Source organism: Molothrus ater, chromosome 28 (genome assembly GCF_012460135.2).
Source record: "Molothrus ater isolate BHLD 08-10-18 breed brown headed cowbird chromosome 28, BPBGC_Mater_1.1, whole genome shotgun sequence".
Lineage (NCBI taxonomy): Eukaryota > Metazoa > Chordata > Aves > Passeriformes > Icteridae > Molothrus > Molothrus ater.
The window spans coordinates 4,721,138-4,746,472 of NC_050505.2; the positions used below are offsets into that span (position 1 = coordinate 4,721,138).

The window sequence follows — 25,335 nt, forward strand, 5'->3', positions numbered from 1 at the left end:
CGTGGCGGGGACACCGCCCCCTGTCCCAGGGTGTCCCCTCCAGGCTGGGCTGGGGACACGGGCCAGGAGTGCGGGTCCCGGCAGGGATTGTCCCTCCCGGGCAGCGGCAGGGCTCGCTCGCGGCCGGCACTGCCACCTGGTGCCATCCTCTGTCACCCGCCGGGGACAGCTTCTCAGGCGGTGCGGTCATCCTCAGGATTTTCCCAAATAATGTGCTGAAAATCGGGCAGAGGTTGGAAAAAGCCTTTATAGGAACCCCTGTCCCCAAGGGCCGCATCCAGGGAACGGACCAGCACCTCTCCCACACTGAGTGACCAGAGCTGAACTCTGGGCCTTGACAAGGGAGTCAGGGCACATCACAACAGCTTCAAAAGGATCGATTCACCCACCCACATTTAAACACGACAAACTCCAGGAAATTATATTTTTTATTTTCATTTTCCAAATTTCAATCAGAATATCAGCTTCAAAAATAAATCAAGTAAGGTCACATAAACTCGTGGGATAACAAAACAGCAACCCTAAACTACAGCTCCACAGGGGAAACTCCAGGATACATCTTGACCCATTAAATATTGCCCCTCTTCTCCAACGGCAGCTGAAAGGAGTAAAAAACTTCAACAGCATCCAAGAGATTGTTGGGAGTACAGGAACAGACTAGAAAAACTCAGCTTTCCTATTTCCAATGGTACCAGGATAGCAAAACAGAGAGTTGAAAAATATTTACAAATATATCTACAAGACACGGCTACAGTGCTCCCAGGATGCTCCAAGGCTCTGGAATTGCTCCTCCAGGCAGGAGCAGATGGCCCCCAGTCCTGCTCCAGTTAAGAGCCATCCTGCTGGTCCTCGATCTTGGGGGCCAGGTAGTACTTGAGGTGTCCCATGTCAGCGATCTTGTACTCCACAACTGAGGAGAGAGTGAAAAAAGGTGTTCAGAGGGTTCTACAGCAAACCCAGCCTCAAGCAAGCTGCAGTTCTGCTCAGGCACTCACCCAGGGGAACATCTGCAGACATGCTGAGTGTCACCGTGGGGGACAGGGGGGTGGCTTTGGTGAAGAAGTTGAGGTACCTCAGGGCGAAGGTCAGCTGCACGGGCTCGTTCATCTCTATTGTGACCTGGGTGAGCAGGAGAGGATTGCAGAGAGAGAACAACGCAGAGCCCTGGCACAGCTCAGCCACAGCCACCAGGGCTGCTCCCACCTGCCCAGCTCTGCTGCAGCTCCCAGGGTAACCCTAGAGGGACCCAGGGACCCCATAACCCACAGGGAGCTGTCCCTGCTCGCTGCAGGGTGGCACCCAGTGACCTCCAGAAAGGCCCTTCCCAACCCCAGTTCCAGGATCCCCCCCAGGGCACAGCAGCGGCCCTGCAGGTGAGCCCTGAGCCCTGCAGGCCCCACTCACAGCCTCCTCCTCCTTGTCCACGTTGCTGGTCTGGGACAGTTTGATGTTGCCGTTGCCCAGCTCGCCGTTGGCGGAGAACTTGACGCCGTCCTTGGCGCAGGAGATGACGACGGCGTCGCCGATGTGGCTCAGGTCCCGGCAGATGCGCGCGAACTCGGCTGAGGGCATCTTCACCACGCAGCTGTACTCCTGCTCCTGGGGACAGGCACAGCTGGCAGGGCTGGGAACACCCAGGGACACCCACAGGGACAGCCTGCCAGGGCTGGGCACCCACAGAGACAGCCTGGCAGGGCTGGGCACCCATAGAGACAGCCTGGCAGGGCTGGGAACACCCAGGGACACCCACAGGGACAGCCTGCCAGGGCTGGGCACCCATAGAGACAGCCTGGCAGGGCTGGGAACACCCAGGGACACCCACAGGGACAGCCTGCCAGGGCTGGGCACCCATAGAGACAGCCTGGCAGGGCTGGGAACACCCAGGGACACCCACAGTGCCACCCTGCCAGGGTTGGGCACTCCCTGGCAGCCCCAGGGCTGTCCAGCTCCCAAGGCCGTTGTGTTCCAGGATAGGATATGAACCCAGTTCCACACCAGTGCCACCCAAGCTGTTACTTACTGGGATTCCCAGCTGCTCCACATCGAGATCCATCAGCTTCATCTCGTAATCAGAAACCTTCTCCTGGTCTGGGGAAGCAAAGCTCAGTGACTCCAAATGGCAGAGTGACAAATGTCAGCAGGACTGCTGCCACTGCCCACTCCCTCCAGGTACAACCACCTCAATAAGGACAGTAAGATTTCCCTCTGTTCCCTTAGGGCTGGAACTCTGGGAATGCCCTAAAAGCCTTTTACAGGCTCAAAGGGTACAGCCAAACTTATTTGTGTGCAGCCTGAAAGAGCCTTCCTCTCACAAAAAAATTATTTATAATATTTAGTATTTTATAACTTGATCAAGTTTCAATCTCCAGACTGTTCCAAGAGTCAGGTGTCCCCTCTCATTCCTGCAGGACCCACTGCCATTTCCCTCCCTCCTCCATCCCTGGGGCTCCTGAAGCTGCCTGAACACACCCCAGTAACAAAGGATTTCCCAAATGCCACTCACTGGGTGCCTCGAACACCAGGGCCAGGGTGTCGGCGTTGTCCTCGGCCCGCAGGGTGATGATGTCCTCGTTCCCTGCACACTTCAGGATCTTGGACATGCTGCAGGGGACAAAGAGAGGTCACTCACAGGGCTGGGAGCTGAGAGCAGGAGGGGATGGGATATCACAGTGATCAGGGAAAGGGGGTGTATGGGGAGACCCCCCAGCCTCTCTGGCTGATCTCTTCCAGTGCTTGTTCACCCACAAAGTTCCTCCACATACACGAGGTGGAACCTCCCGTGATCAGCTCCTGCCTGTTCCTCCTGTCCCATGGCTGGATCCATCCTGACCCCTCTCATGGATATTTATACACAGGGATGATTTCCCTCTCTCAGCAGTCTCCTCAGCCTTTCCTCATAACGGACACGCTCCAGGCCCCTCATCTTTGTCCCGCTGCGGGAGCCCCGTGTCTCTGCTCTGCTGCACAACCCAGAGCTGGGCACAGCACTCCAGAAGCGCCTCACAGGGCTGACCAGCGGGGCAGGAAGCACCACCTGCCCAGGGTTCCGCGGGTCCTTTCCAGACAGCGGCAGAGTTTAAAGCTGTCACTGTCACTGCTTCCCCACCCGGGGCCATGGCGGCCAGCGCTGCCTTTTCCCGCCACTTGGCGCCGGCAGTGACGTCACGGCCGCGACGCGCCCCGCGCGCGCCGCGAAAAACGGCGCGAGAGCCGTGAGGGGAATGCGGGGGGAGTGAGAAAGAGAAGGAGTGAGGGAGCTCCGAGCGCCCCCGGGACCCCCTCGCACCTCCGGAGGGCCCCTCGCCCCCACATCTCCCCTCACACCCTTTCTCCCGCAGCCCTGCGCGCCACAGCCCGCCGGGCCTGCTCGGCCGCCCCATGGCAGCGCTCCAGGAGAGCCCGCCGCCGGCTGACCTGGACAGGTTGACGCCCATGGCGATGTTGCGGTCGCAGCGGTAGGTGTCGAAGCCCTCCGATCGCAGTGTGAGCTGCACCAGCGAGACGTGCGAGGAGTCCATGCTCTGCAGGCTGATGCCGCCCGAGCCCAGGTCCCAGCAGGCCTCGGTGATGAGGTCCTTGAGGGCCTCCAGCACTCGCTTGAGCACCGAGCCCTGCACCAGCCGCGCCTCGAACATCTTGGCAGCACCAGCGGGAGCGACACGGACGGAGCCGAAAGCGGAACAACTGAAATATAGCGAGGCGGTCCGCCAAGCCCCTTTTATCAACTCTGCCGCTCCGCCCACCGCCGCGCAGCAGCCAATCACCAGCGCCGCTCTCCTCCTTTAGCCCAACCCCCTCCTAGCTCACATACAGCGCCCCGCCGCGCTCCGGCCAATCACAGATCTGCTCTTCCCTTTAGCCCCGCCCGTTCGCGCGGCGGGAGCCAATCACCGCGCGGGTTACAGAGGCCCGCGTCCTGCCTCGCTGCGCAGCGATGGCGGCAGGGCCCGTTCCCTGCAGCGCCGCCGGTGCCGCACACGGGGCCTGGCCGTACGGACGGCTCGGTGGCGCGCCTCTCCTCGGGCATCGTGTGCTGACCGTAAAGCGGCCATAACACAAACCCGCTTGTCCCTAAAGAAAACTCCTCACGCTTCTCCCAGCGCCCGGGGACCTTCCCGCGCCACACATCATGGCGCCCCCCTCCATCCGGGTACACCTGGGCGCCGCCATGCCTCACCCCAAAGCCCCGCCCTTCGCCAATCCCACGCCTCCCATTGGCCGCCGGCGCCGCGGGCACGCCTGGGCGCGGCCGCCCCCCCTCGCGCTCCGGCCCCGCCCCTCCGGCCCATTGGTGGGCGGCGGTTTTGCCGGTGCGGTGTCGCCCCCTGGCGGCGGCGGCGCGGCGGGTCCGGCATGAGCGAGGCGCGACTGCGGCCCGGGCGCGGCCCCGGCGGGGCCCGAGACCCCCAGGACAAGGTAGGGAGCGGCCCCGGGGGGCCTCAGGGCACGGGGGGGCACCGGGAGAACCGGGAAGCACCGGCGGGAGCGGGGACTGCACGCCCTGCGCACTGCACGGTCCCGGCGGCCCGCGGTGAGGCCGCTGCGAGGGCCCCGCGCTCGGGGAGCTCGGCCCGGGCTCGGGGTATTCGGTCCGGGGGAGCAGATCCCGCCCCCGGGGCTGCGAGCGGAGCGGCCCGGGGTGAGGAGGGCTGGGCGTGGAGCGGGTTTGGGCAGGGCTCCGGTGAGGCCAGCGCGGTGCTGCCAGGCCGGGCCCGGGGCATGAACGGCGGGGTAAAAACCTGCCCTAAATCATCCCCAGGGAATAACAGGGGGTTAAAAACCTGCCTAGGACTCCTAAATCATCCCTAGGGAATGACAGGAGAGTTTAAAACCTGCCCTAAATCATCCCCAGGGAATAACAGGGAGTTAAAAACCTGCCTAGGACCCCTAAATCATCCCCAGGGAGTGGTGGAGGGTTAAACACCTGCTTAGGACCCCCTAAATCATCCCTACGGAATGACAGGGAGGTTAAAAACCTGCCCTTAGGGATCCCCTAAATTATCCCCAGGGAATGATGGGGGGGTGTGTGTGTGTGTGTGTGTGTGTGTGTCCAAACCTGCCTTTAGGAAGAATTTGGGATATCATAAATAATCCCCATGGAATGATGGGGGGTTACAAACCTGCCCTTAGGGAAGGGTTTGGTGCCTTCTAAATCGTCCCTAAGAAATAACAGGGGTGTTCCAAACCTGCCCTTAAGGAAGGGTTTGGGATCTCCTAAATCATCCCTAGGGAATGACAGGGGTGTTCCAAACCTGCCCTTGAGGAAGGGTTTGGGATCTCCTAAATCATCCCCAGGGAATGACAGAGGGGTTACAAACTTCCCCTTAGGCAAGAGTTTGGGATCCCCTAAATCATCCCTAAGGAAAAGCAGGGAGATTCTAAACCTGCCTTTAGGGAAGAGTTTGGGACCCCCTAAATCATCCCTAGGGAATGACAGGGGGTCCAAACCTGCCTTGGGACCCCACAAATCATCCCCAGGGAATGATGGGGGTGTTTTTTTCTAAACCTTAGGAAACCTCAGGGAAGAGTTTGGGACCTCCTCAATCATTCCTAAGGAATGATGGGGGGGTTCCAAAGCTTCCCTTAGGGAAGGGTTTGGGATCTCCCAAATCATCCCCAGGGAATGACAGGAGGGGTCCAAACCCCTCAGGTTCCCTCAGGGAAGGGTTTGGCACCTCCTAAGCCACCCCAGGGAATTTCCTGCTTTAATGAGGGCTGGCACTGCCTTTCTGCAAAGGGAAAAGTTTCATTTTCAGGCAGGAGAGGCACAGGGAGCAAACCTGGCCCTGTGTCCCTGTGCCATCCCTCCACGCAGCCCTGCGTGCTCAGGGTTGCTCTGTGACTCATCTGTCACCTTTGTCACCTCACGGGAGGAGTGCAGGCTCAGGGGAGCTTTGCAAACAGCGTTGGCCGGCTGGCAGGGAGGAGCAGCTCTGCCTTTAGTGCCCTTGGTTTGGGACAGGCCCGCCAGCCCCCAGCAGCAGCAAATCGATGTTTTCTCCATTAGTGCACGGAGGGTGCAGCTCTGAGCAGCGTGGAATCATCAGGCAGGGCACTTCTGCAATTCTAATGCAATTTTAATGTGATTTTAGTGCCAGTTAAGCACCTGCTGGGGGCTGGACGGGCAGGTTTGAGGGAACTTCGTGGTGCTGATGTGGTCTGGGACAGAAGTGCTGGCAATTGTCACCCTGGGGTGGCTCCAGCTGTGCACAGGGTGAGACCTTGAGCTCTGTTCATCCCAGCTGGAATTTGCTGTGCTGCAGAAAACCTTCAGGGAGTTTGATATTCCATGTTTGTGTGCTGGGATGGGGAGGATTGGCAGGGCTGGTGCACAACAAACGGGCTGGGCCGAGCTGGGGCTGGGTTCAGCTGTCCCTAAAGGAGCTCACGGGACAATCCTGTGTCCCTAAAGAGGTCACAGGACAATCCTGTGTCCCTAAAGAGGTCACAGGACAATCCTGTGTCCCTAAAGGAGCTCACAGGGACAATCCTGTGTCCTAAAGGAGCTCACAGGGACCATCCTGTGTTCCTAAAGGAGCTCACAGGGACAATCCTGTGTCCCTAAAGGAGCTCACAGGGACAATCCTGTGTCCCTAAAGGTCACAGGGACAATCCTGTGTCCCTAAAGGAGCTCACGGGACAATCCTGTGTCCATAAAGGTCACAGGGACAATCCTGTGTCCATAAAGAGCTCACAGGACAATCCTGTGTCCCTAAAGAGAACAATCCTGTGTCCCTAAAGGAGCTCACAGGGACAATCCTGTGTCCCTAAAGGAGCTCAGAGGACAATCCTGTGTCCTAAAGGAGCTCACAGGGACAATCCTGTGTCCCTAAAGGAGCTCACAGGGACAATCCTGTGTCCCTAAAGGAGCTCACAGGGACAATCCTGTGTCCCTAAAGGAGCTCACAGGACAATCCTGTGTCCCTAAAGGAGCTCACAGGGACAATCCTGTGTCCCTAAAGGAGCTCACAGGGACAATCCTGTGTCCCTAAAGGAGCTCAGAGGACAATCCTGTGTCCCTAAAGAGAACAATCCTGTGTCCCTAAAGGTCACAAGGACAATCCTGTGTCCCTAAAGAGCTCACAGGGACAATCCTGTGTCCATAAAGGAGCTCAGAGGACAATCCTGTGTCCATAAAGAGAACAATCCTGTGTCCCTAAAGAGGACAATCCTGTGTCCCTGAAGGTCACAAGGACAATCCTGTGTCCCTGAAGAGCTCACAGGACAATCCAGTTCTCTCCATCCCCTGTTTCCACGTGCTCTGAGCCTTCTGAAGGGCTGCTCTGCTATTTCCTTCCAGCTGCTGGCCTGGGGTGGCCTTCCTGGAGAGAGGGAACCTCCACCTCGTGCTGCTCCTCGCAAAAACTCGAAACGAGTCGCAGGAGGGGGAAACGAAGCAGTGAAATGTTTGCAGGCAGCAGGAACAGCTCCTCTGGGGGGCTGGATGTGATGTTCTGTCATAGAAACGGCAGAGAATTCCCCAAAATTGTCAAATGCAGCAGAGAATTCCCCAAAACTGCCAGAATTCCCCAAAATTGTCAAATGCAGCAGAGAATTCCCCAAAACTGCCAGAATTCCCCAAAATTGTCAAATGCAGCAGAGAATTCCCCAAAACTGCCAGAATTCCCCAAAATTGTCAAATGCAGCAGAGAATTCCCCAAAACTGCCAGAATTTCCCAAAATTGTCAAATGCAGCAGAGAATTTCCCAACATTTCCAAGTGCAGCTGCAGGGAGGTTTCCTGTCCCTCAACCCTTGGTATGAGGTAAAACGAGGAGTTTTTCCTCATTATGAGGGAAAACGAGGGGTTTTTCCTCATTATGAGGGAAAATGAGGGGTTTTTCTTCGCTATGAGGAAAAATGAGGGGTTTTTCCTCATTATGAGGAAAAATGAGGGGTTTTTCCTTCATTATGAGGAAAAATGAGGTTTTTTTTTTCCACATTATGAGGAAAAATGAGGTTTTTTTTTTTTCCTTGTTATGTTTTGGAAAAATCTCTGTGAGCTCCTTGGGAGCTGAGGGTCAGAAGGCAGCGGCCTTGGCGAGCTGCAGCCTCTCAGTCTTGTCCTTCTGAGGACAAAAATAACCTTTTCCTGCAGGAAGCTCTGGGCTGAGCTGTTTGCTCTCCCCAGGAGCAGCAGATGGAAATGTCTGTGCAGGCTCCAGCTCCACCTCCCTGGGCCCTCCTGATCCTGTGCTTCTGCCCAGAAACGCCCCCAGAAGCACAGAACCCTCCCCAGAACATCCCCAGCTCTGGGAGATGCCCTGGAGGTTGAAGAGGGGACAGGAATGGGGCAATTTCCCCAATGTAAATTAGGAATTAAAGCCCTTGGTGGAAAATATTGGGGTTTTCGTTATAGAGGTTAAAGAGGGGAGAGGAATGGAGCAATTTCCCCCATGTAAATTAAGAACTAAAGCCCTTTGTGGAAAACATTGAGATTTTTGTTACTGACGTTAAAGAGGGGACAGGAATGGGGCGGTTTTCTCCATGTAAATCAGAATTGAAAGCCCCTCCTGGAAAACATTGGGGTTTTCATGACAGGTTAAATAGGGGACAGGAATGGGGCAGTTTCCCCAATGTAAATTAAGAATTAAAACCCTTGGTGGAAAATATTGGGGTTTTTGTTATAGAGGTTAAAGAGGGGAGAGGAATGGGGCAGTTTCTTCCATGTAAATTAAGAATTAAAGCCCTTTGTGGACAATGTTGAGGTTTTCATGACAGGTTAAAGAGGGGAGAGGAATGGAGCAGTTTCCCCAATGTAAATTAAGAATTAAAGCTCTTGGTGGAAAACGTTGAGGTTTTCATGACTGAGGTTAAATAGGGGACAGGAATGGAGCAATTTCCCCAATGTAAATTAAGAATTAAAACCCTTTGTGGAAAACATTGGGGTTTTCATGACTGAGGTTAAGGAGGGGAGAGGAATGGGGCAGTTTCCCCCATGTAAATTAAGAATTAAAGCCCTTGGTGGAAAACGTTGAGGTTTTCATGACAGGTTAAAGAGGGGAGAGGAATGGAGCAGTTTCCTCCATTTAAATCAGAATTTAAAGCCCTTGGTGGAAAATATTGGGATTTTCGTTACTGAGGTTAAAGAGGGGACAGGAATGGGGCAGTTTTCTCCATGTAAATCAGAATTTAAAGCCTCTCCTGGAAAATATTGGGGTTTTCATGACTGAGGTTAAGGAGGGGAGAGGAATGGGGCAGTTTCCCCAATGTAAATTAAGAATTAAAGCCCTTGGTGGAAAGCATTGGGGTTTTCATGGCAGAGGCTGCAGGGTCTGTGTTAATTAAGGTAATTGCATTTGCTTTGATCCTGCAGGGGTGAGAGCAGAGGTGCACTTGGTCCCTCCTGTTCCAGCTGTCAGCTCTGCTGCCTGGAAAAGCAGCCCCATTTCCCTTTGCATCATTTGTTTTGTAGCATTTTCTGCCACAGCTTTTGGCTAAAACAGTGCCTGGCTCCAAGGAAAGTGCCCAAAAATGCCATTTTTGGGGCTGATTTCGTGTGCCAGCGCTGGGTGCTGAGCTGGGATCTGTGCTGGGCAGGGGATTTTTGGCAGCGAGAGGGAGCAGGCTGGTTTCCATGGCAGCTGAGATCGTGGATGTTTGTGTGACAGAACCCATCTGAGTGCGAGCAGGAATGTCTCCCCACCCTCTGGAGGGAGGGGAGTTGTTTAGAGAGAGCTCAGACAAAGTCGATTTTCTGTGTATCTTTCTTGCAGGATGGGGAAATATCTGTTGACAAACGTTGCTCAGAGCTGTTGGTTCCGTGGAGAGAAAAAAGGAAAAGTGAGCAGGAATCTGGATTTTTCCAGCTCTGCTTCACAGGAGAGGCAGCCCTGGCAGAGATTTGGGGTTTTGCTCTTTCTCCCCATCATGCCTTGTGCAGAAATCAGGGAATTGGGATAAATTCCCAGCCTGATTCTATTCCTGCATTCCTTTTCCCGGTATTCTGGAGCTCTGCTCATCCCTGGCAATCACCCCTGACATCCCCCAGGTATTTTTAGTTTCCTCCACCTGACAGAGCCTCCCTGTCCTTGTGTGATTTCAGAGCCTGGCTTGCAGCCACTGACACATCTCAGCTTTACTAAATTAATTTATTAATTATTCCAGGGGGTATAATCACCTTTTCCTGCTTCCAGGGAGGGAGCAGCTCCCGCCCTGCAGAGCTGCAGCAGCCCCAGCTGCAGGCAGCCCGTTTGGTTTGGTTCTTTTGGAGCTCTGCAGACACTGAGCCCTCATGCCCTCGTTGTTTGCAGAGCTGCCAGCGTTTGTCAGCTGGGCTCCCCCTGTGCTGTTCCTGCAGGCTGAGTCACTTCTCAGGGAGTTTGAGAGGCCACGGGCTCTGCCTTGCTGGAGGCTCCCCAGGGAGAGGCTTTTCCTTCCTTCCCTCCCTTCCAGGAGCAGGATGGAGCTGAAATCAGGGGCAAGCCGTGGAGCTCTGGGTCAGAGGGAAAAGTGGCCCTGGGAAGGGCCAGGACTGCCCTAAATCCCCTCCCCAGCCCTGGCAAACTGCCCCTGCTGGGTTTTTCCAGCCCCAAGCACAGGACTTAGTGCGTGCAGCAGGGCAGGGAGGGCAGGTATGCCCTGGGGATGCCTGGGCCAGGGTGATAAGCCATCCTCTTCCTCCTCAGCGCACTGGGGATCAGCTCAGGGTTATTTTTAGTGTCCTCAAGCTGCCAGTGCTTCCCAAGTCTGTCTGCAAGCCTGGAGCCTGCCCACTTGGAGACCTTTCTCCTGCTAATTTGGGCAGTGCTGCATTCCCTGAGAGCTGCCTGGGGATTGGGACCTTGTCAGGATTCCTGCTAACAAGGCCTGGAGCACTTGGAGATGGTCATTAGTGAACCTGGAGGCATCTGTGGCTGTGCAGGGCCTGTTCTGTGCCTGCTCTGAGGCTGAGGGACAGCTCAGGATGTTTCTCATGTGTTACCCCCAGGATATTTCCTTCTCCTCCCCCTGTGGTGCAGAGGCAGAGTGGCTGCTGAGGGTTGGGGCAGCCCGGGGTGGCTGCTGAGGGTGCTTGGCTCTCCGTGTGCTGCAGGAGTCAGAGTCTGAGAACAGGCTGGATGGAGAGACGGCGTCAGACAGCGAGAGCAAGTCTGAGTTCGGGGGATCCTCCCCAGTGCCCACCTCAGATGACACCCCAGAGGTGCTGAACAGGGCCCTCTCCAACCTGTCCTCGAGGTAAAAACACTTCCTGGGTGTCTGTCTGTCCTGTCCATCCATCCTGTCCTAGCACTCCCTGGGTGGGCTCTGTCCATCCCTCCTGTCCATCACTGCCTGAGCAGGGCCCTGTCCATCCCTGTCCATCCATCCCTGTCCATCCTGTCCGTCCATCCCTGTCCATCCATCCCTGTCCATCCTGTCCGTCCATCCCTGTCCATCCCTGTCCGTCCATCCCTGTCCATCCATCCCTGTCCATCCATCCCTGTCCATCCATCCCTGTCCATCCCTGTCCATCCATCCCTGTCCATCCATCCCTGTCCATCCATCCCTGTCCATCCCTGTCCATCCATCCCTGTCCATCCCTGTCCATCCCTGTCCATCCCTGTCCATCCTGTCCATCCTGTCCATCCCTCCTGTCCATCACTGCCTGAGCAGGGCCCTCTCCATCCTCCTGAGGTTTCCCAGCAGGGAGGCAGTGAGGGTCCCACAGCCAGGGGCCATGTCCTGGTGCAGAGCAGTGTGGGGAGAGGGAGTGGTTCCCATTTCATGGGAATTCACCCTGCAGCTGGTCCAAGGGCTGGGGAAGCTGCAGAGCAGGAGCAGGGGCTGCCCTGGCCCACCTCAGTGCCCTGGGGGTGCTCAGCTCTGCAGCCAGTGAGGCTGAGCTGCAGCTGCTGCAGCCAGGCTCTATCAGCACCTCGAGCTCTCTGTGCAGCACTGCGAGGAAATGTGGGGTTTGCAGGGCTGGCTTTCCTTCCTGTGCACACAGAGTTTGTTGGGCTGCTTTCCTCTGCCTTGCCTTCCTCTGATGTTTTCCTTCTCTCTGGCCCAGATGGAAGAACTGGTGGGTGAGAGGGATCCTGACGCTGGCCATGATCACCTTCTTCTTCATCATCATCTACCTGGGCCCCATGGTCCTGATGACAATAGTGAGTGCTGCAGGGACGTGTCCTGGCCTTCCCTGCAGCAGGGGGAGCCTGGGGGCAGCTCCAGCCTCGTGGCCAGAGATCCTGGGTTCCTCTGCCACGGGGGAAACCTGGGGGGAGTCTGCTGGTCAGGGCTTGGAACTCGCACAAGGGGGTGTGCAGAGGGGAGGGGAGGGAGAAACAGCATCCCAGGAGGGACTGGGAGGGAGAAACAGCATCCCAGGAGGGACTGGGAGGGAGAAACAGCATCCCAGGAGGGACTGGGAGGGAGAAACGGCATCCCAGGTGAGACTGGGAGGGAGAAACGGCATCCCAGGAGGGACTGGGAGGGAAAAACTCCATCCTGAGCTTCCCTTGGGAGGGAAAAATGCCATCCTGAGCTTTCCAGATGGGGTTGGAAGGGAAAAATGGGATTTGGAGGCAGAAATGCCACCCAGATGGGACTGGGAGGGAAAAACTCCACCCAGAGTTTCCCAGGTGGGCCTGGGAGCCTTCTGCAGGGCTGGTGGAGCTGCTGGGGGAGCTGGGGCGGTGCAGGTGCCAGGGGCTCTGTTCCTGTCTCCTGGAGCGCAGGGGTGTTGCCCCAGGGGTTCCATGCCTGCTGTCCTTGCCGTGCAGGTGATGTGTGTGCAGATCAAATGCTTCCACGAGATCATCACCATCGGCTACAACGTCTACCACTCCTACGACCTGCCCTGGTTCAGGACGCTCAGCTGGTGAGTGAGGGCACCCACCTGGGCACCCACCTGGGCACTCACTGGGGCTCCCACCTGGGCACCCACCTGGGCTCTCATTGGGGCACCCACCTGGGCACCCACCTGGGCACTCATTGGGGCACCCACCTGGGCTCTCACCTGGGCTCTCATTGGGGCTCCCACCTGGGCTCTCAGCTGGCCAGGCAGTTCCAGTGTGTGTGAATTATTTCCCCCAGCTGTGTGTAAATTAAATTATTGCCCCCCCTGCCCAGGTACTTTTTGCTGTGGGTGAATTATTCTCCCCAGCTGTGTATAAATTAAATTATTCTCCCCAGCTGTGTGTAAATTAAATTATTTCTCCCCCTGCCAGGTATTTCCTGCTGTGTGTGAATTATTTCTTCTACGGGGAGACAGTGACCGATTATTTCTTCACGCTGGTGCAGAGGGAGGAGCCGCTGAGGATCCTCAGCAAATACCATCGCTTCATCTCCTTCGCCCTCTACCTCACAGGTGGGCACGCCTGGGCTGGCACCTGGGCACACCTGGGCACACCTGGGCACGCCTGGGCTGGCACCTGAGCACACCTGGGCACGCCTGGGCACACCTGGGCTGGCACCTGAGCACACCTGGGCTGGCACCTGGGCACACCTGAGCACACCTGAGCACACCTGGGCATGCCTGGGCTGGCACCTGAGCACACCTGGGCTGGGCTGGGCACACCAGGGTGGGCTGGGCACACCTGGGCTGGGCACACCTGGGCTGGGCACACCTGAGCACACCTGGGCTGGCACCTGGGCACACCTGGGTACGCCTGGGCTGGGACCTGAGCACACCTGGGTGGGCTGGGCACACCTGGGCACACCTGGGCTGGGCTGGGCTGGGCTGGGCTGGGGGGGAAATCTGCCCACAGTGCAGGAAATCTCCTCTGCTCCCCAGGCATGCTGGAAGTTATAAATCTTTCTGTAATAGTGGGAAATCTTTACAATGAGGGGAAAACCCTAAAATCTTCATATCTTCTTTATGTATTTAGTATGTATATGTATAGACATACTAAATATATAAAGAATTATGTATAGTTATATATATTTATATATAATATTTATTTATATATTTATTATATATTTATATATAAATATATAAAGAATTATGTATAGTTGTTATTTTTATTTAAATATAAATAATAATTTACTTAAAAATATATCTTACATTTAAAAAATAGAAAAAAATATATAATATATATTAATAGGTTTTTATTTTTATTTAAATATAAAATAATATTTTACTTAAATATATGTTTTATATTTCAAAAATAAAAAAATATATAATATTTATTTTTATTTTATTTTTATTTAAATATAAAATACCTATTTAAATATATATTTTAAAAAATATAGGTGTATATTATATCAACTTATATATTCATTTAAATATAAAATAATATTTTATTAAAACATATATTTTATTTAAAATATATAATATATATTATATATAACTATTTATAGTATGTACTTATTAATTTATTTAAATACAAAATAACATTTTACTTGAATATATATTTTTATGAAAAAAACCCATGATAAAATATATAAAAATGAACTACAATGCAGTGTTATTTTATGCCCCAGCAGCTGTGCAGGGTGGTGGCCCACAGGCTGTGTCCTGAGGTGCTGCCCAGCAGGAGTTTGGGCTCTGACTGTGCCCCTGTCTCTCCCCAGGGTTCTGCATGTTCGTGCTGAGCCTGGTGAAGAAGCACTACCGCCTGCAGTTCTACATGGTGAGCTCCAGGTGCAGGGGCTGCAGGGGGAGCCCGGCCTCTGCTGGGGCTGGGATTCACGTTTTACTGGGGTTAAACTCAGGGTCTGATGGGGTTAAAATTCAGGTTTTACTGGGGTTACATTCAGGGTCTGGTGAGGTTAAAGTTCAGGTTTTACTGGGGTTACATTCAGGGTCTGATGGGGTTAAAATTCAGGTTTTACTGGGGTTAAATTCAGGGTCTGGTGAGGTTAAAATTCAGGTTTTACTGGGGTTAAATTCAGGGTCTGGTGGGGTTAAAATTCAGGTTTTACTGGGGTTAAATTCAGGGTCTGGTGGGGTTAAAATTCAGGTTTTACTGGGGTTACATTCAGGGTCTGATGGGGTTAAAATTCAGGTTTTACTGGGGTTAAATTCAGGGTCTGGTGAGGTTAAAGTTCAGGGCCTGGTGAGGTTAAAATTCATGGTTTGGTGAGGTTAACTTCAGGACCTGCTGAGGCTGAACTTGGGGTCTGGTGAGGCTGAATTTGGGGTCTGCTGAGGCTGAATTTGGGGTCTGCTGAGGCTGAATTTGGGGTTTAGTGAGGCTGAATTTGGGGTCTGGTGAGGCTGAATTTGGGGTTTAGTGAGGCTGAATTTGGGGTTTGCTGAGGCTGAACTTGGGGTCTGGTGAGGCTGAATTTGGGGTCTGGTGAGGCTGAATTTGGGGTCTGCTGAGGCTGAATTTGGGGTCTGCTGAGGCTGAATTTGGGGTTCAATGGGGCAGTCAAACCCAACCTTCCTGCTCAGATCTTCCTCCAGCACTGAGATGTTCCTGGGGGATCCCAGGCCAGAATAACTCAGCACAAGGGATCCTGTCCCGTTTCTCTGGCTGATTTCCAAACCACAGGTAATTAATAAATTCCTGAGCTCTGTGAGGGTGCTCTCCTCTCTTGCAGTTTGGCTGGACCCATGTGACGCTGCTGATCGTGGTCACCCAGTCCCACCTCATCATCCACAACCTGTTTGAAGGGATGATCTGGTGAGTTTGCCCTGGTTTGGGTGGTGCAGCCTGAAAAATCTGGGTTTTCATAGAATCCCTCTGTATATAGTAAATAAATAGTAATTATTAACTATGTATCAATAATCAATAAGTTAATAAATAAGAAATTAATTAAATTAAGTTGGTAATATCAATATTAATCAAATTAAATAATTAATTATATAAAGAATGTGTTGATTTATTAATAATTCTTATCAATAATTATTAATTATATTAATGATTCTATTTAATCATTTTTATACTAAATTTTAATTAATTAAAAGCATAAATAATAATAGAAACAATGTAAATAATTGCTTTTTATTAATTAACTTACTGACAAATTAATTATTGAGTTAAATGAATCTTTTTACTCTAGCCCTAATAAATTTAATCTATTTTTTAATCTATACAGTTTTTTGATCTGTTAACTTTTATTACACAATGCCACTATTACTTCTAACACCAATCACTTACATTTTTCTCTACATATTCTTATCACAATGCATCTTTCACAGTTCTAATTCTCTAAAACACTCAATCTTTTTGCAAAACTACATTTTAAAACTTATCAAAGCTTACTCCTGGTTCAATCTCTCTCTCAACCACGTCATCTCTATTCTAGAACTTCAATCCGTACTTAACTTAAAAATACAGAATAAATATTTGAATTTCATGTTTATTTTAAATTTTACTGATTGTTATGAATTCTTAAAACCACTGAGAATAACAAGGGGCTCTGTGCAAACCCTGCTGGCCCCCAGGTTCATCGTGCCCATCTCCTGTGTGATCTGCAACGACATCATGGCCTACATGTTCGGCTTCTTCTTCGGCCGCACGCCGCTCATCAAGGTTTGGGGGCAGAGATGGGGATGGGGGCAGAGATGGGGATTGGGGGGCAGAGATGGGGATTGGGGGGCAGAGATGGGGATTGGGGGCAGAAATGGGGATTGGGGGGGAGAAATGGGGATTGGGGGGGCAGAGATGGGGATTGGGGGCAGAAATGGGGATTGGGGGCAGAGATGGGGATTTGGGGGGCAGAGATGGGGATTGGGGGGCAGAGATGGGGATTGGGGGGCAGAGATGGGGATTGGGGGGCAGAGATGGGGATTGGGGGCAGAAATGGGGATTGGGGGGGAGAAATGGGGATTGGGGGGGCAGAGATGGGGATTGGGGGCAGAAATGGGGATTGGGGGCAGAGATGGGGATTTGGGGGGCAGAGATGGGGATTGGGGGGCAGAGATGGGGATTGGGGGCAGAGATGGGGATTTGGGGGCAGAAATGGGGATTGGGGGCAGAGATGGGGACTGGGGGGCAGAAATGGGGATTGGGGGCAGAAATGGGGATTTGGGGCAGAAATGGGGATTGGGGGGCAGAGATGGGGACTGGGGGCAGAAATGGGGATTTGGGGCAGAAATGGGGATTTGGGGGCAGAAATGGGGATTAGGGGCAGAAATGGGGATTTGGGCTCCTTGCGGCTCCCCCAGCTCTGCTCTGGGGCCTCTGTGGGGCTGAAGCAAGTCTCCAAATTAAACCTGCATCCCACTCTTTGAGGCTGAAATTTAATTTAATTTAATTTATCTTAATTTAATTTAATTTTGTTGAATTTTATTGGATTTTATTTAATGTAATTGAATTTTATTGAATTTAATTTAATGGAATTTAATTTCAATTCAATTCAATAAAAATAAATTCAATAAAATTCAATTCAATTCAATAAAATCTAATTCAATAAAATTCAATTCAATTTATTTTATTTTACTGAATTTTATTTACTTCAATTGAATTTAATTGACTTTTATAATTATTTTTTAGTGGGGATAAGCAGGGTTTTACTGTTATGGGATTTTATTTTCATGGGAACTTACTCGAACAACTTAGCTAGAGCAGTAATGCCTGAACTGTGTTTTACAACAGAGTTTTACCTTTTTTTAATACATTTTTACCTGTGTGTGCCACCCAACCATGGCTGAGCCATTTCACACTGAGGTGTTGGGGTCACCTTCTGACCCAACTCCTTTGTGTGGCCTCAGCAGCTCACAGGTGAGGAAGTATCAATCATTTGAACGTTTTTTAATATATTTTTATTTCTCTGCTCTCTCCGGCAGCTCTCCCCAAAGAAGACCTGGGAGGGTTTTATCGGAGGATTTTTTTCCACTGTTCTCTTTGGGTTGCTGGTGAGTGCCCATGGTGGAGCTTCCTCCACTGCAGCTTTCCCTTCTTAGGGTGTTGTGTTAAAAATGCACTCAGGCTTGAGGCTCTGTCAGCTGTTTCACCTTTGTGGTGCTGCCAGGGTTTGAATCTCTGAGCTCTCTCACAGCTTCTCAGAGCTCTGTTCAGGGGATATGTGATTACCACAATTAATCTCCTTAATGAGCCCGGGAGAGCCTGTGGCAGTCACATTTTCTGGAAGAATCCCTCTGCCCAGGATTTCTCTCCTGGGAAGCTGAGAAGCCTCAGAGCAAAAGGAAAGCAATAATTTCCTCATTGCTTCTCCTGTGGTTGCTGCTTTGGTTGGAGGCTGTTTATCCAACAGGTGATTGTTCATTGGTTTCATGGGATTTATTTTGATTTATTGGCCAATCAGGGTCAAGCTGTGTGGAGGCTCTGGAAAGAGTCAGAGTTTTCATTCTTATCACAGAATAATGGGGTTGGAAGAGACCTCTGAGATCATCCAGTCCAACCTGTGCCCCAAGACCTCAGCCAGACTCGAGCACCCAGTGCCATGTCCCGTGGTGTTTTAAACACACCCAGAGATGGTGATTGCACCACCTCCCTGGGCAGAGCATTCCAGTGCTTTATTATTCTTTTTAGCCTTCTCTAAGTATCCTTTCTCTGTTCTTTAGTACAGTTTAGTATAGCATTCTTTATACAACATAGCAACATAAAATAATGAATCAGCCTTCAGAGAACATGGAGTCAGATCCATCGTTCCCACAAATACAAGAAGAGCTCTTCCCTCTCCCTCCCCTCCTTGCACAGCCTTTCTTTCCCCTGACAAACCCCTGAGGAAACCACAACTGTGCTTTTTCCCTCTTTCCCTGGAGCTGTCCTACGTGATGTCGGGGTACCGCTGCTTCACCTGCCCCGTGGAGTTCAACAACGACACCAACAGCTTCACCGTGGACTGCGAGCCCTCCGAGCTCTTCCAGCTGCAGGAGTACAACATCCCCGGGCTGCTGCACTCCGTGCTGGGCTGGGTAGGGCTGCTCTGCTCCCCGCCTCTGCTTGGGGCTGGGAGCACCCCGGGAAGGGCAGGGCCGAGCTCTGTGGGGTCACAGCAAAGGGGAGGGCAGGTGTGTTTGGAGATCCCAAAGGAACGATCCCAGATCTGCTGGGACATGACCCCAGTGCCAGAGATCCCAGAGCAATGATCCCAAATCTGCTGGGACAGCAACCCAGTGCCAGAGATCCCAGAGGAATGATCCCAGATCTGCTGGGACAGCAACCCAGTGCCAGAGATCCCAGAGGAATGATCCCAAAGGAAAGACCCCAGATCTACTGGGACATGAGCCCAGTGCCAGAGATCCCAGAGCAATGATCCCAGAGGAATGATCCCAGATCTGCTGGGACAGCAACCCAGTGCCAGAGATCCCAGAGCAATGATCCCAGATCTGCTGGGACATGACCCCAGTGCCAGAGATCCCAGAGCAATGATCCCAAAGGAAAGACCCCAGATCTGCTGGGACAGCAACCCAGTGCCAGAGATCCCAGAGCAATGATCCCAGAGGAATGACCCCAGATCTGCTGGGACAGCAACCCAGTGCCAGAGATCCCAGAGGAATGATCCCAAAGGAAAGACCCCAGATCTGCTGGGACATCAGCCCAGTTCCAGAGATCCCAGAGGAATGATCCTAAATCTGCTGGGACAGGAGCCCAGTTCCAGAGATCCCAGAGGAATGATCCCAAAGGAACGATCCCAGATCTGCTGGGACATGACCCCAGTTCCAGAGATCCCAGATCTGCTGGGACGTGACCCCAGTTCCAGAGATCCCAGATCTGCTGGGACATGAGCCCACCTGAAAGCGCCCTGAGCTCCAGCCTGGGGGCAGGGATCAGGGCAGGCACTGCAGGGGCAGGGATCAGGGCAGGCACTGCAGGGGCAGGGATCAGGGCAGGCTCTGAAGGTGCAGGGAGCAGGGCAGGCTCTGAAGGTGCTCTGTGTATTTGTTTGTGTGTTTGTTTGTGTGTTTGTGAGCAGAGGACCGTGAGGATGTACCCCTTCCAGATCCACAGCATCGCCCTGTCCACCTTCGCCTCCCTCATCGGGCCCTTCGGAGGCTTCTTCGCCAGCGGCTTCAAGAGGGCCTTCAAAATCAAGGTGAGCATGGAGGTTTTGGGGGGGGTCCTGGAGGTTTTGGGGGAGTCCTGGAGGTTTTGGGGGGGTCCTGGAGGTTTTGGGGAGGTGACCCAAAGTGGGTGCTGCTCCTCAAGGCAATCCCAGAGCTCCAGGGAAGGGAGGTTTGCTCGGACACAGATAAAATGCTGGAGCAGGATTTGGTTTTTTGACCAAAAGGGAAGAGACCTTGAGGTTGTAACTGTGATATTCCAAACCCTGCTGTGGTGCAGGTGGGGGCAGGAAGACCCAGGCAGGAAATTTTGCAATCTGAGGTTTCCCTTGGTGCCTTGCAGGCCGGTTTCACATACAAACAGCCTGTGCTCAGTTCGGATGCCTTGAAAGGCAGGGCAGGGTGGCAGCAGACAAACATTTTAAACATTTGCCTTCCCTGACCTTTGAGCCGAGCCCCGCTGCCCCTCAGGCTCCAGCAGCTCCATAAAGGAGAAACTTCCAGAAGCAGGGAGACATTAAACCAAATTTCCTTGGTGTGGCTCTGGAACTGGGGCAGGGCTGAGTGGGGTGTGTGGGGACACCAGGGCTCAGTGCCACCCCTCTGCCCTGGCAGGACTTTGCCAACACCATCCCAGGCCACGGGGGCATCATGGATCGCTTCGACTGCCAGTACCTGATGGCCACCTTTGTCAACGTCTACATTGCCAGCTTCATCAGGTAACAGGGCCATTGCACGCCTCAGGAAGGCTGATCCAGCTCTCTGTTCTTTTGTTTTTATTAGAAACCCATTGTGTTTATAGGCAGCTGTGATACACACACACCTCACTGGTCCTGTGCTTAAAGCACTGAAACCTGGCAGGCTTTCCTTGGAGGGTTTTTTCTGCTGTTGTCTTTGTGTTGCTGGTGAGTGCCCATCGGGGGGGTTCCTCCACTGCAGCTTTCCCTTCACAGGGGCCAGTGTTCTGTTTAAAAATGCAGTCAGGTTGGAATTTCTGTCAGATATTTCACCTTTTCTTGCTGCCAGGATTGAATCTGTGTCAGATATTTCACCTTTTCTTGCTGCCCAGGTTTGAATCTCTCAGATATTAAACTTCTCTTGCTGCCCTAAATCTCTATCAGATATTTCACCTTTTCTTGCTGCCCAGGTTTTGAATCTCTGTCAGATGTTAAATTTTCCTGCTGCCCTGAATTTCTTTCAGATATTTCACCTTTTCTTGCTGCCCAGGTTTGAATCTCTCAGATATTAAACTTCTCTTGCTGCCCTGAATTTCTGTCAGATATTTCACCTTTTTTTGCTGCCCAGGTTTTGAATCTCTCTCAGAGAAATACCTGAGAGAGATTCAAACCCTGTCAGCAAAAAAAGGCTCCCAGGGGGCTGGAGAGCACAGCAATGAACATTCTGCTGGAATTGCAGCCTTTGCTGACCCTGATTTTGTGTTCCAGGGGCCCCAACCCCAGCAAACTGATCCAGCAGTTCCTGACCCTGAGGCCAGAGCAGCAGCTGCACATCTTCAACACCCTCAAAGCTCACCTGGTGGACAGGGGAGTGCTGGCCAGCCTGGAGGACGCATAGGCAGGAGCCTGGAGCAGGACTGAGAGCACACAGGCCTCCTCCAGGGAGTTCCCTGGTTTAAGACAATAACAAGGCCTCATTTCACTGTAACTTTTTCTTCCTTTCTTGGTAAATGTTGGCATTTGTGGTTTATTTTATTTTATTTTTTTTCTAAATAATATATTTATAGAGCTTTGGTTCAAACGAGCAAATGTGGGGTTTGTAGCTGAGGAGGAGGTGAGGGGTGGGTGGAGCAGGAGTGTTCAAACTGCTCTGAGCCTCCTGCTCAGGGGGCAGCTCTGGGACCCTCCTCGTGTGCTGGGGGTGCTGGGGAATCGTCCCAGGGCAGATTCCTGCCCGTGGGAGTCTCCTTGCACAGGGGAGAGGATCCTGTGTGAGCCCATTCCCCCTGCAGCTGCTCTCACTGCTGCTCCTGCAGTGCCTCTCACATTCCCTCCCTTCTGTCCTGGCAAATCAGATTTTTGTGGCCACTCCGAGCAGGAGCAGGCTGGGCACAGGGAGTGGCAGCTTCAGATTCCCCCAGAACCCGTGGAAGCAAACGAGATTTAAAGAGCAGTGAAGTTTCATTGAGCAATTCCTGCCAGGTGAGAACAACTTTTAAACACCTCGGTTTGTTTCCCCCATTCAATAACCTTTAGAAACCTTTAATTCAATAACCTTTAGAAACCTTTAATTCAATAACCTTTAGAAACCACACTTCTTCATTTCTCCAAGCTTGGAAAGCCCACGCTGGGGTGTGTGAAGGAGCCTGGGAGCAGTGTCCAGGCAGTTTCCTTGCTGCAGCTGGGGGTTTTGTGTTCTTTCAGGGATCATGTCTGTTTGTTACTTGAGTCGTAGAAGTCGTGCTGCTGAGTTTACCAAGGTCTGTGTTGCATTTCAGTCTGGGTTCATTTCTCTGCAGGCTTCTGTCCTGCTTTGCTCACTGAATCTTGTCAGAAGTAGTTTGTACTTTATAGCTGCAGGTTTTATGAAGTACCTTCCTTTATTTTGTCATACTTTTTTATTATTTAAAAACGAGAGAGCCCTAAAGATTGTAAAACTTTCCTTTTATTTTTTTTTTTTGTTACCAGATAGTGAAAATATCCCCATTTACCCCTCGTGCAAACACGAGGGGACTCTGATTTTCCTTCTTTCCATAGTTTGTGCATGGGAGAGAGAAACTTTACCTTGTTTTAGCCCAGGGAACAAGTGACAGGGAGAGCTCATGCAGAAATAATAAATACATTGGAGTTTTCAAGCAGTTGCTGCCACAAACCTTCAGCCACACGTGAGCCCCTGCACCTGCTTGGCATCAGCAGAGAACCAACCACCTGAAAATGCCCCAGGTTCAGAGCTTTTCCCACGCTGAGTGTGTGTAAATACACAGCAGAGGTGCAGCCCCTCTCCCGCACGCCTGTGGGCTGTGCTGGGCTCTGCTCCCTGGGCAGGTGTTGGATGCAAAGCACAGGAGGCTCTGCTCAGTTGCTCAATTTCTGCTGCCCTGGGCACTCCAGGACTGGCTTTGGTGTTCATACCCATTTCTCCTGGTTGTGATTTCTCCTGTGCTTGCTCCCTAACAGCTGCAATTAGGTTGTATTTCTTTTCTGTCCATGGAGCAGGTGTTGGTGCAAGCCCCTGACACAGAAACTGCAGAGGATTACAGAGGTGCTCCCACCTTGCCCAGGGCAGTATTTGGGCTGTGTTTAACGTGGGGCAGTGCCAGGGTGGCTGGGGCTGCCTGGGTGCTCCTGCCCTTTGCCCAAATGCCCAGGCAGAAGCGCCAGTGTTGATAAATATCCCCAAGCTGTGCTCTGTCCTTAGTGAGAAATCCCCTGGTGGGTTTTTAGTCTCCTGCTCGTCTGCTTTAACCCTTTAGTTCCTCTCCTGCTGTGAGCAGCAGGGCAGAGCTTTGCTGGGGCAGGGCTGTCAGTGCTGCCTGTGGGCACTGGAGGGCAAAGCAGCTCCAGGGAGCAGCTGAGGGAGCAGCAGCAGCAGCTCTGCCTGGGCTGGCCTGCCAGGATGGCCTGGTCAGAAATGAATTCTGTGATGAGAAATGGCCTGGTCAGAAATGAATTCTGTGATGAGAAATGGCCTGGTCAGAAATGAATTCTGTGATGAGAAATGTCTTGATCAGAAATTAATTCCCTGATCAGAACTGCCCTGATCAGAAAATGTCCTGATTAGAAAATTCTCTGATTAGAAAATTCTGACTAGAAAATGCCTTGATCAGAAAATTCCCTGATCAGACAATTCCCTGATCAGACAATTCCCTGATCAGGCAATACCCTGATTAGAAAATGCCCTGATCAGAAATTCCCTGATCAGAAATTCCCTGACCAGTTTTATTCCTGCCCCCTCCCTGCAAACCCGGGCTGCTCCTCACGGGCAGAGCTGCCTGGGGAGGGTTTCCTGTATGGGAAAAATCCCTTAGAAGCCACTGAAGGGTGGGAACAGTGGAGGCAGGGATGGAGCTGGGGTTTGGGGCTGTCTGCAGGTCGTGCAGCCGAGCTGACAGGGCTGGGGGGCTGAGTGGGACCCTGGGTTTGGGATGGAGGGGGGATTAAATCTTGTCCCTCCTCCTTTGCCATGGGCAGGGAACGTCCTGCAGGTGTGATCTGGGATGGGGATTTGGGAAGCATGGAAGCTGCTGGCCTGGCCCTGGCTGTTGCTGCTGCCCAGGGATGTGCAGGAGCCCTGCAGGGCCCTGGGGACGCTGAACTTGAGGAATGTGGGGACAAAGTGACCCCAGGGGTGGGGTCTGCAGGGCTGGGGCTCAGCCTGGCACAGGAAAAGGTTCGGAGCAGGGAAGGTGCAAAGGTTCAGAGCAGGGCAGGGCAGCTGCTGCCAGCTGGGAGGAGGGGACAGGAGCCCCTGTCAAGGTCCCAGGTGTGGAGCCACCAGCCAGGGAGGGGCAGTGCCCGTGGGGATGGCACACTGGGCACCCCCAGGTGTTTTTTGGGTTTGGACACGGGTTTGACCCAAGGCTGGGCCAGGCCTGGGGACATCTGGGTGGGAATTTTGCTTTTCCCTGCCTGGTTGTAGCCCAGGTGGGGCTGGCCCTGCTCAGGAAGGCACCAGACCTGGGATCAGCCTGGGTTAAACAGAGTTAGCAGGGTGAAACGGGATTCCCAGGGTGAAACAGAATTCCCAGGGTTAAACAGAGTTAGGAGGGTGAAACAGGATTCCCAGGGTGAAACAGGATTCCCAAGGTGAAACTGAGTTAGGAGGGTGAAACAGGATTCCCAGGGTGAAACTGAATTACCAAGGTGAAACTGAGTTACGAGGGTGAAACAGGATTCCCAGGGTAAACAGAATCCCTGGAGTTAAACAGAATTCCTGGAGTTAAACAGAATCCCTGGAGTTAAACAGGATTCCTGGAGTTAAACAGAATTCCTGGAGTTAAACAGGATTCCCTGGGTTAAACAGAATTCCCTGGGTCCAGCAGTGCCCCTGAGCTGAGGAGCAGCTCTCGAGGGGAGCTGAGGTCCTGCAGCATCCCCCAGAGCTGGGCTGTGCCATCCCAGTGTCCCCTCCAGGGAATGTCCCCTTCAGGGAGTGTCCCCTGTGTCCCCTGTGTGCAGGCAGCGCCCAGGCCCGGCTGGGGGGCCCTGCCCTGTCCCACTGCCCTGGCTGGGTGCTGGTGGCCCCTCCTGGGGACAGCTCTGTCCCCGTGGCAGCCCCGGTGGCAGCTCTGTGCTCCTGTGCAGCCCCTGCTCTCCAGCCCTGGCTGTTCTTTCTCTGTGCTTTGGTTTTGGTTCCAGTTCTAGCTGCACACGTAGAGTTGCCTTCCTTTGACCGAATGTTCGAATGTGAAATATTGTATATTTTAAAGTATTTACCCTATTTATATACTGTATGTTACTGTTAAATAAATATAAATTCCATTACCTGGGGGGACTTTCATTCAGCGCCGTGGGTGCGCCGTGATTTCCAAACTCA

At 52.5% G+C, this 25,335-nt stretch overlaps 2 protein-coding genes across 5 annotated transcripts; one reads left to right on the forward strand and one right to left on the reverse strand.

Annotated features, from left to right (window-relative positions):
- Positions 1-410: 410 nt before the first annotated feature.
- PCNA (proliferating cell nuclear antigen) lies at positions 411-3,691 on the reverse strand. The gene is made up of 6 exons (XM_036396842.1): positions 3,415-3,691; positions 2,504-2,601; positions 2,021-2,088; positions 1,405-1,599; positions 996-1,119; positions 411-910 (listed from the first exon to the last, which is right to left on the reverse strand). Exons 1-6 carry the CDS (start codon positions 3,633-3,635, stop codon positions 828-830), a joined length of 789 nt encoding a protein of 262 aa, XP_036252735.1. The 5' UTR covers positions 3,636-3,691; the 3' UTR covers positions 411-827.
- A 625-nt stretch (positions 3,692-4,316) lies between these two features.
- On the forward strand, positions 4,317-25,283 carry CDS2 (CDP-diacylglycerol synthase 2). 4 transcript variants are annotated; one of them, XR_004981510.2, is made up of 14 exons: positions 4,317-4,416; positions 11,035-11,177; positions 11,992-12,088; positions 12,704-12,801; positions 13,151-13,290; positions 14,496-14,554; positions 15,471-15,553; positions 16,318-16,405; positions 17,662-17,730; positions 18,601-18,753; positions 19,755-19,874; positions 20,458-20,561; positions 21,288-24,700; positions 24,777-25,283. XR_004981510.2 is itself a non-coding variant. In XM_036396633.2 (13 exons), the coding sequence occupies exons 1-13, from the start codon at positions 4,354-4,356 to the stop codon at positions 21,415-21,417; spliced, it is 1,347 nt and encodes a 448-aa protein (XP_036252526.1). In that variant the 5' UTR covers positions 4,317-4,353; the 3' UTR covers positions 21,418-25,283. The 4 variants fall into 4 exon arrangements, 1 of the variants encoding a protein (XP_036252526.1); XR_008508869.1 differs by having other exon boundaries at positions 21,288-24,643; positions 24,758-25,283; XR_004981509.2 differs by having other exon boundaries at positions 21,288-24,586; positions 24,663-25,283.
- Positions 25,284-25,335: the final 52 nt, after the last annotated feature.